At 41.8% G+C, this 17,717-nt stretch overlaps 1 protein-coding gene across 2 annotated transcripts in view; it reads right to left on the bottom strand.

The window, feature by feature from the left end:
- The window catches only part of KIF4A (kinesin family member 4A), a 103,183-nt gene that overhangs the window by 67,636 nt on the left and 17,830 nt on the right, over positions 1-17,717 (bottom strand). For both annotated transcript variants that reach the window (XM_024555227.3, XM_045191282.3), the window contains exons 8-10: positions 7,040-7,156; positions 6,232-6,407; positions 1,765-1,826 (exon numbers count right to left, since the gene is read on the bottom strand). In XM_024555227.3, the coding sequence (XP_024410995.2) occupies positions 1,765-1,826; positions 6,232-6,407; positions 7,040-7,156 (355 nt within the window). The remainder of the gene's footprint in view (positions 1-1,764; positions 1,827-6,231; positions 6,408-7,039; positions 7,157-17,717) is intronic.

Here is a 17,717-nt window from a genome sequence, read left to right as displayed (position 1 = left end):
GGCCGCTGTGAATAACGCTTCCGTGACCACGGGAGCGCAGCTATCTTTGAGACCCTGTTTTCCATTCTTTTAGATACGGACCCGGAAGTGAGATTGCTGGATCACACGGCAGTTCCTTTTTTGTTTTGAGGAAGTTCCGTACAATTTTCCACAGCACTTATACCATTTTACAATCCTTCCAACAGCGTACAAAGGTTCTCATTTCTCCATATCCTCCTCCCATCCTTGACAACATTTGTTATTTCCTGGTTTTTTAAAACGGTAGTCATCCTAAATTGTGTGCAATGACCTTATCGTGGTTCTGATTTGCATTTCTCTGCTCTGAGTAATCTTTTTTTATAACTCTGACTTAGATTATCATAATGTTTCATGTAGCCTTCACATACCGAAAATATAAACAATTTAGCCCTGGCTGGTGTGGCTTAGTGGAGTGAGCCCTGGCCTGTGAACCAAAGGGTCACCGGTTCGATTCCCAGTCAGGCCACATGCCTGGCTTGAGTGCTGGGTCCCCAGTGTGGGGTGCACGAGAGGCAATCGCACATTGATGTTTCTCTCCCTCTCTTTCTCCTTCCCTTCTCCTCTCTCTAAAAATAAATAAATAAAATCTTTAAAAAGAAGAAAATATAAACAATTCAAACCAATCGAGATGTAGAGGGGACCCAAAATGGAGTACAAGCAGTGACTGTGGGAAACAGGACTTTGCCCGGACACTCTAAGCCTGAAGACAAAAATGCTGTGATGCTAGTTCATACCCGTGTTTCTCACAGGTATATGGGCTAATGAATTCTGAAACAACTGTGTGTGTGTACGGGACCCGAACAAGTAAGTGACCAGATTGCAGATAATGACAGCTGGTTTCTCACTATTGGCAAAAGAAGTTTGTAAGTAAGGAGAGGAAGGCTAAAAAGAACCCTGTAGTGTTGGACTGGAGCCAGAGGTATCAGTATAAAATCATGGTTTTCAATATACGAGGTGGGGCAAAAGTAGGTTGACAGTTGTTCATATGGAAAATAACACAATAAAAAAAAAGAATAAAAGAATAAACTGTGTTTTGCATACTCACAACTGTAAACCTATTTTTGCCCCACCCTGTATATAAACAGGTAGATGTAAAAAAATACAGACATGAGTGTTATGTGTGGGTTACTATACATACAGGCATTTCCTAGCACTACTTACTGAGGGAGCCTAGAACTAGTGACATTCCAGTACCAATAAGCACACCGAAGTGCCTAGATGTGGTTTCTAAACACCATTTTCCAATTGAAAAAACACCAGGTCTCCTTGGAGATTTGGTGGATTTCAGAACAGGGGCGGTGAAAATATAAGATGGGCATGGAAAATTTGTGGAAATGCTCAAAAAGTTGAGGGCGTGTTAAAGAACATAACAGCCACCCTAAAGGAGCTCCTAAGTGGACAGAGCAAAAACAATTTGATGTCGTCCCATAGAATAAAGTAAATACCCATGACTCTATATGGACATACATTTAAAAATCAAATGAATAAATGGGAGAGCAGAGACAGCTCTTCCTCATAGTGGAATTCCAAATAATGAATTTCTGAAGCCAGAGCCCATGTTCTTCCTATTGCATCAAGCTGCTTCAAAGTGAGCTAGCTAAGTCCAAAATAGTCAGGAAGTTTGCTGAGATCCTTACCTTGACACCAAGTGCTACCAGAAACTTTTTACTCTGTCAGGGGAAAACACCCATCAGGACAAATGGCCTCCACTAGAATATATATTTAAAATTAATCAATGACTCTTACTTTATAGATCCAGGCAGGGTACCTCCATGGGCTTGTAGCAACAGGACCTGTAGCTGTTGTACCTGGGAAATGCAAAGACAAAGAGTCACCAATCAAAAGCTACTTATCCATTTAACAGTGAAATTACTGCAAGTAGCTATAGGGTAATTTGATCCAATAGACAGGAAATCTAAGGCATATCTTAGGTATTATAGAAGGCATCAGGCTTGATGACTCAAGGATACTTAGAAGATAAGCACTCCTTTCCACCTAAGACCTTCATGAGTTTCTTTTTAAATTTAATTTTTATTGTTATTCAATTACAGTTGTCTGCATTTTTGCCCCATTCCTTCATGAGTTTTTATTGAGTATGTATCATATGGACAAAGCCAAAGGGGGGTAGGATCGAGAGTGGGAGGTGGGGATGGCTGGGGTCAGGGGGAGTGGTGGGGAAAAATGGAGGCAACTATACTTGAACAATAATAAAAAAAGGGGGGGGAATCAAATAGCCCTGGGCTAGGCAATGTGGGGAGGGGTTAGGAATATGACAATAAACTCTTGTGGTTTATTCTCAAGTTTACAGTCTAGTTGAGGAAGACAAGCCAGAGGCCTGAAACAGTAATGGGAAATAATATAAGACAGAAAATGCCAAGCTATCAAGTATAGGTAAGGACTTTAGGGCTCTGGGAAGAAGCAAATGAAAGAAATCCTAAAAGGGGAGGCATGTTAACCCAGAGCGCATGTGCAGTCACCCTCTCCCATTCCCTCCTAGGATGGAACAAGAGCTGTTCTGCCTCTCGTAACCAGTCTCCTCACTTGTGCTTTGGATCCCAACTCTTCTTGCCCCTGATTAATCTTACTCTATTCGTTATCCCCTCCTTCTTCTCTATCTTTGACTTACAGGATATACTTCCTATTAAGATGAAAACATGTTCAAGTCTCTCCTATCTTAAAACAAAAGCACGCTTCCCAATCCCACTTCCTATCTCCTTTGCCTTATTTCTCGCCTTCACAAAGTCCGAAGGAATCCTCTACCAGGGGTGTCTAACCTTTTGGCGTCTGTGGTCCACCCTGGAAGAGTTGTCTTGGGCCACACATTAAATACATTGTGACATATAATCACAGAAAAATCTCATGTTTTAAGTAAATTTACAATTTTGTCTTGGGCCACATTCACAGCCATCCTGGGAGGCATGCGGCCCATGGGCCACAGGTTGGACGCCCCCGGACACCTTGCTCAGCTCTCTCACTTGCTCCTCAACCTCAACACTGAGTTCTGCCCACAGTATTCCACCCAACTAACTCTTGCCAAGGTCTCCAACGATCTGCACGTCACTGCATCCCACGGGCATTTTTCAGTCTTCCCTTCACTTGACTATTTGGTAGTCACCGGACACCATACTTTCCTGCTTTGTCTTCTAGTCTTCTAGCCCATCTTCTAGGTCTTTTCTCGGTTCATCTTCGCTCCAATTGCCCTTAAAATGCTAACGTTCTTCAAAGTTCAGTGTCAGTCTCTTCACTTTATACTCTCGCCTTAAAGTCTCAGCTCTGCCTATGGCTCCAATTACCATCTATAAACTAGTGACTGCCAAAATTTACCTCAAACATAGATCTTTCTGAATTTAGACCCATACATTCAACTGCCTATTTAATATTCCACCCATCTGCTGTCCTCAAACCTGGCCCTTCTCCAGCGAACCCCAGGTCAGGGAGTACAGTTTCACATGCCAGAAATCTGGGTGCCACACTCTCATCCCCTCAACTAATGCACTGGTCACTTCTTTTTATCACCACTGCCGCCCTAAGTCTAAGCCACCATAATCTCACTTGGCTCAGTGTAGTAACTTCTCAGGTGGTCTCTGTGAATCTACTCTTCCTTCACCGCAATCCATTTCCCCACCGCAGCCAGATCATCTTTTAAAAAGGTAAATTATCAATCATTTTTAACACAGTCCATGAGGCTTGAATCAGGCCTCTGCTTTTTCGCTAGTCTAACACTGGCATACTCTTGCCTTGCTATCTCCATGGTAGCCACACCGGTGTGCTGTGAGTTCTTAAAAGGCACTATACTTCTTTTTGATTCACGACTTTTGTACACTTGTTACGTGCCTGATACTGTTCTAAATGCTTTACGTGGATTAACTCACTTAAACCCCACAAAAATCCTACAAAGCAGGTGCTATTATTATTTCCTTTTTGTAGATAGGGAACTGAGGGGCAGAGAACTTGCCCAAGGTACATAGCTAGTGAGTGACAGAGCCGGGATTTAAACCTGGGCGGTCTGGCTGCAGTGTCAATGCCTTTAACCACTATACTTTGCTACACATGCTATTCCTTCTCCACCGAATTGTCTTCCTTCTTTTCTGCATAGATGATTCCTATTCCTCCCCTCAGATCTCCGCTCAAATGCTGCTACCTCAGGAAGCCTTCTCAGGTTAGATATATAATGGGGGAGCCTATTCCATATTTCCACAGCACACTATCCCAGTTTATCAGGATATGTTGGTATGATTAGGTGCTTAGTGTCTGCCTCTCCCAATAGGCAATAAGTTCCATGAAGGTAGCAACTGTGTCTGCTTTGCTCAACCATGTACCCCAGTACCGTGCTTGGCACATAACAGTGTTCAATAAATATTTACTGTTGGGCCCTGGCTTGTATAGTTCAGTGGATTGAGCATGGGCTGCAAACCAAAGGGCTGCTGGTTTGATTCCCAGTCAGGGTACATGCCTGGGTTGCGGGCCAGGTCCTCAGTAGGGGGCATGCGAGAGACAACCACACATTGATGTTTCTCTCCCTCTCTTTCTCCTTTCCTTCCCTGTCTCTAAAAACAAATAAATATTTACTGTTGGAATGAATGAACAAAGAAATGACTAGGAAGAAGAGCATCTGGGGCACTAGGAATATACATGAAAGAAAACAGAGGGACAGAAGTGGGGGTGGTATTTTATAATTTAGGTGATACTGTGAACAGGTAAATTACATGTATTTTCTACAGTAACCCCTAGGAGGGAAGGAGATAAAGGAGGAGGAGGGAAGGAAAGAAAAGAGATGAACAGAATAGTAGTTATTACCACTGAGAAGGAAGGCCAAGACGTGGAGTGAGCACTGGACGGTTGGGAAACACTAGATTCTCAGTGGAAAGGCTATTGTGCCCTGCAAGGCAACAAATCTTGAACCCCCAAGCCTGAATCAACCCAACTACGACCTGCCTTCCCAGCTCCTTTACCAGGACTGCTGAGCTGTCGCACAACCACAGTGACGCCCCCAGAAATTCATGCTTGCAGTTAACTGCCTCTTCCATTTCAAGTCTTATGTGGTCCCCTAAGTCCCACTCCCCTATTATCTGCTTGCTGGCTCTTAGATGACCTTGCCTCCTACTTACCTGAGAAGATAAAGGTCATCAGGAAGAAAATCCCCCAATTTCCCTTCTTCTCCCTCTAAATGAGTGTCGCTGCATCATTCCTACCCTAATCTCTTTTCTGCTAGTGTCGTGGCAGGTGTCCCCTCTATTGTCTAAAGCAAAGCCATCTTTATTTGTGTGCAGGACCTCAACTACTTAGAGACGGCCCCTTATCAGCTAGTCCCTATTCTCAGTTTCAGTCTTTCCTAACTGGTCCATTCACTTGTTCCAGTCTCTTCCATATTTGAAAAACAAACTACATGCTTCAACTGTTGATTACCTCCCTCTTGTCTTCTTATATCTTGCCTTCTTGAAAGAAGAGCCTATCAGCTTCCCCCACTTCCTTATCTAGCATTCACTGTCCATCCAACAGCATTCCATTCCTGTCCTTAGCAACTCTACTTAGACGTCCCCCCAGGCCTTTCAAATTCAAAATACCCCAAACTGAGTTTCATCACTTCCCTGTTTTCCAGCCTGTCGTCCCCAACTCAGTGACTGGTACCCGTTCCCCATCAAATTTCTTACCAAGTAAGCCTTACACATTCTACTTCCTTGTTTGCTTTCCTAATTTGTCCCCTTCTCCCCATGTCTATTGCTACTGCCTTTTTGAGTTCAGGCCTGGGTTGTTATAACAGCCTAATTTATTTTCCTATTTCTAGTCATGTCCACCTCTAATCCACTTTCTTTATATATGCTAGAGTAATCTCCCTAAAACACGCATTTCACCACATCACCCTCTTACTTAAAATCTTTCAATGGCTCCTCGTAGCTTTCAGGTTGAATTCCAAATTCTTTAACAAGTCATGTGAGGACCTTCAGGGTCCGATTCCTGCCTACCTATCCTCTCTTGGCTCTCAATGTTCGCCGCTTTATCAGTGAAATCTCCAGTGCCGCCCCCCCCCAATCTTATATACAACACAAATATGCTAATAGGAATTATTAACATGTTAAAACTTCCCCAAACCAACATAATGCTTCATCAGTATCTCTAAACTTCTGGGTAGAGGAGGAGCTAAGAAGCAGGACAGCTCTATCATTCCATTCACATTCTTCTAACTTTTCTCATCAAATTTTAAGTCCCTTATACCTGTCGCTTCAGATGATTAAGTTCAGCTGTCTGGGGATCGATGTTAACAACAGGTTTGTTCTTGATTTTTCTTGCTCTGTCAGCATAGCGAAGGGTATTTAATGTTTCTTCTAGATTGGAGTCAGCAGGGCTCACACAGGCTATCATAAGAGTGTGGCTATTACCTCCTAGAGAATCTAAAAAAGAGCAATGGAAGGAAATGCAATCAAACTAGTAAAATGCAAGCGAAGCTATGCATATGGACCGGTGGCTTCAAAACCAGAGCTGTGAGCGAAAAAGAATTGAGTATCTACCAATTTCTCATTCGTGACCATATAAAACCACAAAGATTTCTGATGTTTAAAATAACAATAGTTTAGAGTCCTATGGCATGTGTCCTCATTCTTGAGCGAGACTGTGACTTCAGCAGTTCATCAGGTTAAAACAACCAGGGCCTGGCCCAGGTAAGTCAGGGGCCACTATTGGGATTAACCATTTCTCAGATGCTTTCACTTAGGTGGATTTTAACTCTTCAGGGAATTGTTTATCAGCTCAAGTAAAGAAAGAGTAACAAGTTCATTGTCAGAGAGAAAGTACTAAGTACAGTTGGCATTGTACAGACTTCTTGGCTCTCAAAGCCATATATGACGACATCTTTCCATTATCGTACCAGCCGGCCTGCCAACAGGTCTTTCCCTTGTATTTATCAATTAGACGGCTCTGCATGTGACAGTCCAAACATAGGGTCTTTCACCTGTTTCGTTTTCGCTTTCTCAGCACTATCATTTGGAATTACTCTCTCCTATCTTTAGAGGCATTTTGTGCTTACCTTGAAGTAGTCGCGTCAACTTGGAATCTCTATAGGGCACAAAGCCTCCCTTTTTGTCATCTCCGAGAGCACTGATTACATTTCCCAAGCACAGGAGGCCTCGGTTAATATTAATACCTAATGGCAGGAAACAAAATTTAAATTGCTTGGTAACTACGTTTCTCCTGAGAAAGGTAAAAGAAATAAAGACCCCACTGATACATTCACCCGTCAATTTTAAGGAAACTTCTTAAGCCTCTTCACTTTTCTTGGAGTGCCTCTTTAAGTAAAGGTCAAAGGACAAAGGTCCAAATGCTGGAAAGGCACAACTGAGTCTGTTGGCACTTCTTGTCCATTCCCATGGAAACAAAGCAGACAGATAACTATCACTATGTCAATAACTGTTTGCACAGTCACTTACTTTTTATACCCATTATCACCCTTAACCCTTAAACTAATTCTGTAAAATGACATGAACAACTAGCTATTTTTCATCATTACTAAAGTGTCTGCAAAGGGACAATAATAATAAAGAGAATGATATTAACAGTTAAGTATCTAGTGTTTACTATAATCCAGACCCTGTTTTAGGTACTTTATACAGGGGTGGGCCAAAGTAGGCTTACAGCTGTTGGTATGGAAAATAATACAATAATTAATGATAATAACGCAAGAATAAATTCTGTTCCACATACTCACAACTGTCAACCTACTCACAATAGTCCTATCAAGTATGTATAAAATAGGATTATCCCTGTATTGACAGATATGAGAGTTGAGGCACAGAGAGGTTAGGTAACTAGTCTAAGGTCACACAGCTAATAAGTGGATGAGAAGAATTCTAACGTAGGCAGTCTGGCTCCAAAGTCCATGGTCTCAATCTCTATTCTCCATGGAAATGAGCTACGTTGCTCACTTAGAGGCACCAGGTACCTTAGAAAGAGGAGAGGCTTGAGACTAAAAAGAGGAGATTGCTAGAAAATGTAGATAAAGAACTCTCAGAGTCTGAAGTCTCCCCTCTAGAGCCTGCAACTACTGTGTCCCCATTCTCTACCATTCCCAGTCCACTTAATGGGATGGTCTTTCTCATCTCCATCTGCTAAATGTTGGTATTCTCTTGCAACTGTCTCAAGCTCTTTTATTACTACACACACTCTCCCTGGGTTATCTCATCCATGCCTAGAATTCCAAGAAATACCCGTATTAATGATTCCCTAAGTCTGCACCTCCAAGCCAGTAGTCCAAAGCTATATTTTCAGCCACCCGCGGAATCACTTCCAAGGGGCTGTGCCCATGTGACACTGCATAAAAACATCGAACAAAAGAGATTCACCTTTCAGTGTAAATCTATTTCACTGCAAGCACTGTTCCTTTTCACTGTCTCACCATCTAACCAGTCACCCAACCAACAGCAGACTTCAGACATCCGGGCTCTTCCTGTTTTCTCACTCCACACATGCGAGTCTTCACTGAATGAAGTGTGTACACATCCACACTCAGTGAGTGTGTACAGTGCTCTACGCACTCTGCTAGGTATCAGGGATACAAAGACGAATATGTCACAATCCCTACTCTTAAGGAATTAATCATCTACCAGGAGAGACAGACACACAAATGACTGCAAAGATAAGGTTAAAGGAAGAGACACGTATAGTACAACAAAAAATGGCTTCTCTTGGGAGGGAGTGGTAAACTTTACCTGGGAAGGTAAAGGAAGGCATCAGAGAAGAATTAAAAACTTAAGCACCAAGCCCTGCTTAATGCACTCAATGCACTGAGCCCTGGCTGGTGTGGCTCAGTGCATTGAGCAACGGACTGTGAACAAAGCATCGCTGGTTCGATTACCAGTCAGGGCACATGCCTGGATTGCACACGTAAGAGGCAACCAAACATTGATGTTTCCCTCCCTCTTTCTCCTTCCCTTTCCCTCTCTCTAAAAATAAATAAATAAATAAATAAATAAATAAATAAAATCCTTTAAAAAACCCCTGAAGCTGAATTGTGAAGGATGACTAGGATGATGCCAGTGGAGGAGGGAACGGTAGGAAAGAAGAATGTAAGGGCATTCTAGGCAGATGAAGGAGCACGTGACAAGGCGCATGTTTGTGCAAAAGCACGATACATTTAGGAACTACGGGTAGTTCAATATGAATACAATGAAAGTTATGACTTGGAGAGTGACAGGGAAGCCAGAAGACCGCTAAGGACAAATCATAAAGGGCATGACAGATATGGCACACTCAGGCATTTGCATTTACCTTGTAGGGCAGTGGTTATCAAATTGTGTTCCTGAGAACCTTAGGGATCCTTTAAGGAACCACAGAGGTACCGCAGAGTTTCTGCCTCTGCCATTTGGATTTTGTGTTAAAAATTATTTTTTCATTGTAGTAACATAAATTTTACCTTTTTAATCATTTTTCAGTGTAAATTTCAGTGCCATTAAACACATTAATACTGCTGTTCAACCATCACCGCTATTTAAAAACTGCATTCAAAAGGCTCACTGCAATATGCTCCACACCAAATATTAACACACCAGGGTCAACCAACACAGAATCTTTGTGCAGCAAGGTTTAATAATTTTCTGCAGTCTTTCAAAATACCTCTATTCTTTGTGCATATGCTTGAGTATTTTGCAAATGTATAATTTGAGGCTGTGGCTCTGCACTCATAGAAAGCTAATCATGGAAAATTGTGCAAGTAATTATAGCACATGAGCTGGTAGTAAAACCCCAGACTGAGGCAGTTGCTCAATCCATGTGCTCACCACTGCATCACAGTCAGTTGTGAACTATCAGTGAATATGGAACTCAACGTGTTAAGATGATATGGTATTTTTTGAAGATTTTATTTGTTTATTTTTTAGAGAGGGCAAAGGAGGGAGAGAGGGAGAGAAGCACTAATGTGTGGTTGCCTCTTGCGTGCCCCCTACTGGGGACCTGGCCTGCAACCCAGCCATGTGCCCTGACTGGGAATCCAATTGGCATCTCTTTGCTTCTCAGTCCAGGGCTCAATCCACTGAGCCACACCAGCCAGGGCAAGATGATATGGTATTAAAGACAGCTTCACAATCTAAGTGTCCAGGGATGGATGAATGGATAACCAATATGTGTGTGTGTCTGTGTGTATGTATATATGTGTATATATATAGATATCTATATAGCTATAGATATCTATATGTATATATAAAATGAAATATTACTCAGCCATAAAAAGAAGAAAGCCCTACATTTTGTGACATGATGCACTTGAGGGCATCATGATAAGTGAAACAAGTCAAGGAAGAAACACAAATGCTGTATGCTCTGACTTACACATGAAATCTAAAACAGCTGAATTCATAGAAAAAGAGTAGAATAATGGCCACCAGAGGTTGAGGAGAGGGAGAAATGAGAAATGTTGATCAAAAGGTATAAACATCCAACTATTAATATATGCTGGGGGTCTTATGTATGCATGATGACTATAAATAAGAGTATCACATTATATACTTGATAGTTGTTAAGAGAGTAAATCTTGCCCTGGCTGGTGTGGCTCGGTGAGCTGAGCACTGGCCTGTGAACTGAAAGGGCGCCAGTTTGATTCCTGGTCAGCGCACATGCCTGGGTGGCAGGCCAGGCTCCCAGTAGGGGGCGTGAGAGAGGCAACTGACTGATGTATCTCTTGCACATCAATGTTTCTCTCCCTCTCTTTCTCCCTCCTTTCCCCTCTCTCTAAAAATAAATAAAATCTTTTAAAAAAAGTAAATCTTAAATGTTATTACCATACATGTATCAAATATGATAATTATGCAAGGGGAAGGAGGTAGTCATCTTATGCTAATTATTTAGCTATATATATATATATATATATACATATCAAATCATCATGTTGTATACCTTAAACATATATTTGTCAGTAATACCTCACTAAAGATGAGATATTATTCATCTTTAAATGAGAGTGCATATGAAGCACTTTACCAATGACACTAAAAAAAATAACATGGTTTCAGTGCTCCTTGTAAGCTTTGGGAGTGATAAATTAGAAAAGATATTGTTATTGATCCAATTTTGGATTTAAGTATCCTGTCATTCCTCATTGAAGCTCCTAGATCAGTTTAATAATTGAAGAGAATCCTGAGATTGTGAAGTAGGCTGTTTGAAAAATAATAATTTTTTTAAAATAATAATAAATTGCCACAATGAAAAATAATTTTTAAAACAAAATCCAATAATAATAAAACAGCAAATAATTTGCAGGTACGTATCAGTATGATTCAGGATTTGCTTGATAATGAGTCACCAGATCAAATTATTAAAAAATTAGATGCAGCCCTGGCTGGTGTGGCTCAGCGCACTGAGTGCCAGCCTACAAACCAAAGGGTCACCGGTTTGATTCCCAGTCAGGGCATGAGCCTGGGTTGTCGGCCAGGTCCCAAGTAGAGGGCGCGTGAGAGGCAACCATACATTGCTGTTTCTCTCCCTCTTTCTCCCTCCTTTTCCCCCTGTCTAAAAATAAATAAATAAAATCTTTTAAAAAATTAGATGCAAAGCCTTAAATAAAATTGCAACTGTCATCCAGAATCTCCGTCACATCATAGACTAAGAATTAAGAATGTTCACTGGAAGCTAGTTTGTATTAGAAAAAGTCTGAAACCAAATAGTCATCATATGGGAATGGTATAACAAAATACAATGGCACATGTATACAATATATAGACATGAAAAAGAACACAACACAGATACATATGCTAATATGGTATCATCTTCAACAAATACCATTTAGTGGAAAAAACAAAGAGTAGAACAGAGTACACAGTATGCTTCCTTTGGATAGAAAGAAAGAATATTTAGAGATGTGGACTAAGGATTTAGGGAAAGAGAAAACATTAGTTTTCATTACACTGCATTTAAAAGAAAACTTAATTTTGAAATAATAATAGCTTCACAGGAAGTGGCAAAAACATGTACAGGAAGGTCTTGTGCACCATTCACCCAGCCTGCCCCAACGGTGACATCTTGCATAATTACAGTACAATATCCAAACTGGGAAATTAACACTGGCACAATCCTCAGACCTCATTCTGATTTCACCGGTTTTTACATGTACACTGTGTGTGTGTGCATTTAGTTCTCTGCAATTTTATCACATGTATAATTTCATGTGCCCATCACCAAAGTCAAGATACAGAACTGTCCTATTCCTGCAGGGCTCTCTCGTGCTACCGTTTATAGGCAACAGCTACCTCCTCCAGCCTTCCCTCCCTAACCCCTGACAACTATGAATCCGTTCTTCCCTATAATTTTGTTATTTCAACAATGTATAAATGGCATCATACCATCTGTAACCTTTCAATACTGGCCTTTTTATCTCACTCAGCATAATAATAATCCATCCAAGTAATTGTCTGTATGAATAGTTCATTACTTTCACTGCTGAGTACTATTACTTGGCATGAATGTGGCACAGTTTGTTTAACCATTCACTTGCTGGTGGACATTTTGAGTTGTTTCTAGTTTTTGCTTACTACACACAGAGCAGCTATAAACATTCATGCACAGGATTTTCTGTGAACATACACGTTCTGTGGGTGTGAATAACACCCAATAGTGCTATTGCTGTATCACGTGGTGAGCGTACATTTAGTTTTAGAAGAAACTATTACATTATTTTCGAGAGGGTCTGTACTTTTCTACATTCCCAACAGCAATGTATGAGAGATCCAATTTCTCTACATTTCTCTACAATTTCTCCAATTGCCAGCATTTGGTATTGTCACTATTATTTCCTTTAGCTATTCTGAGAGGTGGGCAGTGATACAGCTCATTGTGGTTTTCATTTCCTTAATAATGAAGGATATTGAGCATCTTTTCATGTGCTTATTGCCATGTGTATATTCTATTCACTGAAATATCTGTTCGTGTCTTTTCTAGGTGGACTGTTTTGTAGTATTGAATTTTGAGAGTTCTTCATATATTCTCAATTCCAGCCATTTGTTGGATGCATTGCATTTTTTATTGTAAAAATGTTTATGATATTCAATTTACTATAAAGAAAGAGAAAATAAAAACAGCTATAATACTATTATTGTTTGAAGACTGACTTATACACACATTATAAGTTTGAACTTACAAAATTACATGAATTTAAAATCCTTTTAAAAATGTATTTCACCTGTTAGAAATGCCTGGAACAGTTTCGTTTAGCTGGTGTGGCTCAGTGGACTGAGCACTGGCCTGCAGACAGAAAAGTCGCTGGTTCAATTCCCAATCAGGGCACATGCCTGGGTTGTGGGCCAGGTCCCCAGTCAGGGGTGTGCGAGAGGCAATCGATCAATGTATCTCTCACACATAGATGTTTCTCTCCCTCTCTTTCTCCCTCCCTTCCCCTCTCTCTAAAAATAAAAATGAACAAATAAAATCTTTTAAAAAAACCAGTTTTGTTTAAAGAAGACTTCCTCTGGATCCAGTCAAGATGGTGGAGGAGGTAACACCATGCTTGCCTCCCCCATGACCACATCGAAACTACAACTGCATGACAGAACAATCAAGCGAGAGAACCATCTGAAGACTAGCTGAGCTGAAGTCCTATGACTAAGGATATAAAAAAGAAGCCACACCGAGACTGGTAGGGGGATGGAGGTATGAAACAGGCTGGGCCCACACCCACGTGTGACAGTTGAGAATCAGGAGGGATATCTCAGCTGCAGAGATTCCCCCTGAGAAGAGAGGCTAAATTACATGTTACTAAATCAAACGATACCTTGAGACAAATGAAAATTAAAATGCAATGATTGCTCCAGTAAAATGTTATGAAAAAACACTATGGAACACCAATTGATGGAAAGACTTTGATCCAAAGTAAAGGTTTCATAGGTGGGTGATATCTGAGTTTTGAATTGCAGTCTCAGTAGGAACTGCCAGCCAGACCAAAAGGGAGAAAGAATTCAGGCATCAATGAGAACCTACAATGACATGTCACGCACTATGCCAGGCCCTAGAGATTCAAAGATGAGTAAGACACCCTGGATGGGTAGCTCAGTTGGTTAGAGCATCATCCCCATATATCAACATTGTGGGTTCAATCCCTGGTCAAGGCACATACATATAAGAATCAACCAATGAATGCATGAATAAATAGAACAACAAATATCTCTCTCAAATCAATTTAAAAAAAAAGATGAGTAAGACACAGTTCCCAGCTTTGATTGGCTTACTGTCTACTGGGGGAGTCAGCCAGGTAAGGAGATAACTGTAATAGAGTTGGGGTAGTATTAGTGTAGAAAAGAAGCAAACGCTAGATGGTGTGGCTAGAGGCAGTGGGTGGTCAAAGACAGTTTCTTCAGGGGAATGAAATCTGAGTTGAGTATAAGGGCAAAATAGAATTAGTCATGCCCTGACTGGTGTGGCTCAGTGGGTTGGGTGTCATCCTGCAAGCCAAAGGGTCACCAGTTCAATTCCCAGTCAGGGCACGTGCCTGGGCTGTGGGCCAGGCCCCCCAGTAGGGGGCGTGCAAGAGGCAACCACATATGGATGTTTCTCTCCCTGTCTTTCTCCCTCCCTTCCTCTCTCTCTAAAAATAAATAAATAAAATCTTGAAAAGAAATAGAATTAGCCACGTGAAAACAGACGGAAGGCATTTCCAGCAGAGGGAGCAGAACGCACAAAGATGCACATACAAGAGAGAACTGGGCACACTTAATGTGGCTTAGCATAGCAGATGGCAAAGAAGGGGTGGGACAAGGGGAAGCTAGCCAGGTAGGTAGAATACAAAGGCCATGTTAAGCAGCGAGGTACAAAGTGAGGAGCTCTGGAAAGAGCTCTAAGCAGGTATATCCAGTTTATAAAGCACATCTTGGCTGCTGGTTGGTAGATGACTTGAGTGCCTGACTTGAAAGGGAAACCAATCGGAAAGCTAGCTGTAAGCTAAGAAATGATGAAGGCCTGAACTAAGGTAGTGGTAGCAGGGTTAGAGAAAAGAAAGGGACTTGAGATATGAGTAAGACAAACAGGACTTGGTGACTGATGGGACTGGGAGGAGCCAGAGTGAAGGAAGAATGTGGAATGATGCCCTGGGTTTTGGTGTGGGTGACTGGGGGGCCGTTGGAATCACTTACTGCAGTGGATGGAGGGACTGGTTTAACAGAGGCAGGAATGGACGAGGACTTCAGTGTGAGCTATGTGGAATGGGAGGTGCCTGTGGGTCATTTATGAGATGCTCCACGGGCAACTCCATTTATAGGCTGAAGCGTAGATATGAGTCATGTGCTGGAGGCAGAGGTCTGGGATCAGCAGCACACAGGTAGAAGCTCTAAGCATCTAAGTGGGTGGGACTACTTAGGGTGGTTCAGAGTGGCAAGGTGACGGGCTCGAACAGTAGGAAGAGAGAAAAGCAAAGTGAAGGGAAAAGGGAGGGGAGCCACTGTATGAGGAGGATGAAGGATTTTGTTTGAAAATGGGAGAAACACATCAGTAGAGGGGGCAGTAGAGAAGGAGAGGGTAAAAGCGCAGGAGGAACAGAGGCGCTGGATGGAACCAGATTTACAAGCCCATGGGGAGATAGAAAAAGAAAACCAGCGGAGAACATACGAGTAGCACGGCACAGAGATCTCTAACGGCAGTACTGTTTGGCAAACGATGAGTGCACTGCCGTGGCCGGTCCCCTGTAGTTTGCGGGGAAATGGTGGCAGATGAAACTGGAAATATAGAGGGGCCAGAAAAATGACAAGGTAGGCCCCTGATACTACGAAATTTCAGAGGAGTAAAAGTACACTAGATGGTTGTATGATTACAAAAGGCAACTTCAAAAACCCCAAGACTTAAGTTGGACCTTGCAAGATAGCTATGTTGTATCAGGACTTCCAACCCTTGGCCTGCGGGCCGCATGTGGCCCAGGATGGCTATAAATGCGGCTCAACACAAAATCGTGAATTTACTTAAAACCTTTTTTTTGCCCATCAGTTTTCACTAGTGTTTGTGTAGTTAATGTGTGACCCAAGACAACTCTTCTTCTTCCAATGTGGCCCAGAGATACCAAAAGGTTGGACACCCCTGTTAGATGGTTGGTGGGGGAGTGGGGGAGCAGGGGAGTGGCTGCATTCTGGGAGAGAAGAGGAGACGGCTATAAGGAAAGCACACAGAAGCCAGAATCAGCAGGGCCCGTGGTGCAGGCCGTGTAGCTGCAGTGGAGAGTGTGGGCAGGAAAGCTGTGAAAGGCAGCTGAGGAGACAGGCCGGGGACGAAGGCTCTGGAAGGCCTGGCTATGGTTTTTAGACTTCATCCTGTATGCAGTGATATGTCACTTAGTTTCCAACCAGGGGAGGGACCACATACACAGTGGTATTTTAAGGAGATAAACGTAGCTGTGGTAGTTGGGATGGAATGCTTCCAAGAAGCCAGTGTTAGGAGGCAGTTGACCAGCTGTACAGGGTGAGGGCACAGACTTTGGAGAGACAGCAGGAAAAGACTGAAAGTGTGTGCGTCTCTATGATATTGCTAAGGAAGAACTAACAGCAGGTAGTGGGTACTTATTCCTAATCAAGGAGCTCATGCTGGGAGCAATAATTAGCAAAATGGAATAGGAAGGAGAAAAAGCAAGAGACTAAAAAAGGAATAGTTTGAGTTAAGAAAAGAACTAGGAGAGTGGGGGTTTACAAATCAGGAGAAGCGTTTCAAGAAGGGTATGTTCAAGTGCCAATGCCACAGAGAGGTTAGAGAAGATGAGCACCGAAAAGACCCAACTGCTTTGGTAATTAAGGTATCGCTGGTGATATCTGACATAGTGGTTTTGGCAAGGAGGGTAAAGATGGACTCCCCAGAGAGTGAATCAAACAGGGGCCTAGGCATAAAGTCAACATTTAAAAATGAATTGTATTTCCGTACACATAAACAAAGTTAGAATACAAAATTTTAAGAGATTCTATTCATGCTGTTTCCATGGGTTTGTTCATTTTATGAAAATTCAGTGAGCTATTCACTTATGATACACGTACTTTTCTGTTTGTATATTATACTTGAATGAGGTTTTAAAATATCACTTCCAATACTGTCAACATACAAATTACTTAAGAATAGAACAAAAGATGGATAAGACTTCCACAGGGAAGATCGTTGCAAAGTATTTAAAAAGTCCTAAATAAGTGGGGAGAGACACTATGTACCTACATCTGGAAGACGGAATTTCACTTAATAGAATGAGTGCCCAGAAACAGACCAAGGCAGATTTGGGCACTTAATATATGACCGAAGAGGCACTGCAGTGGGGGAAACGCTGGACTTTTCAACAAATAGAGCTAGGACAAAGGGGCATTTATACAAAAAAACAAAATTGGACCCTTACACCATACCATGTACAGAAAAGAGTTCTAGGTGGATTAAAGACGTGAGTGTGAAAGGCAAAATTGTGAAGCTTTTATGAGATAATATAGAAGAATATCTTCCAGACCTTAGGGTACTAAGGGATTTCTTAAACAAGACACAAAATAAAACAATCATACATGAAAAGAGAATAAAAAGACAAGCCAGAGGTGAGGAACAAGATATTTGCAAAACCTGTGGGGGCGGGGAGGTTTGCAATAAACATAGCTGACCGGGGACTACACTGTATAGTACACATGTAAAGAACTGTTTTTGAAATCAGTATGATGAAGACAGACAATAGAAACATGGGCAAGACTTGAACAGGCATTTCACAGAAAAGAAAACACACATGGCCAATA

The sequence above is a fragment of the Desmodus rotundus genome, chromosome X (assembly GCF_022682495.2).
Source record: "Desmodus rotundus isolate HL8 chromosome X, HLdesRot8A.1, whole genome shotgun sequence".
NCBI classification, from domain to species: Eukaryota; Metazoa; Chordata; class Mammalia; order Chiroptera; family Phyllostomidae; genus Desmodus; species Desmodus rotundus.
This window is presented reverse-complemented; position numbering and strand designations above follow the sequence as displayed.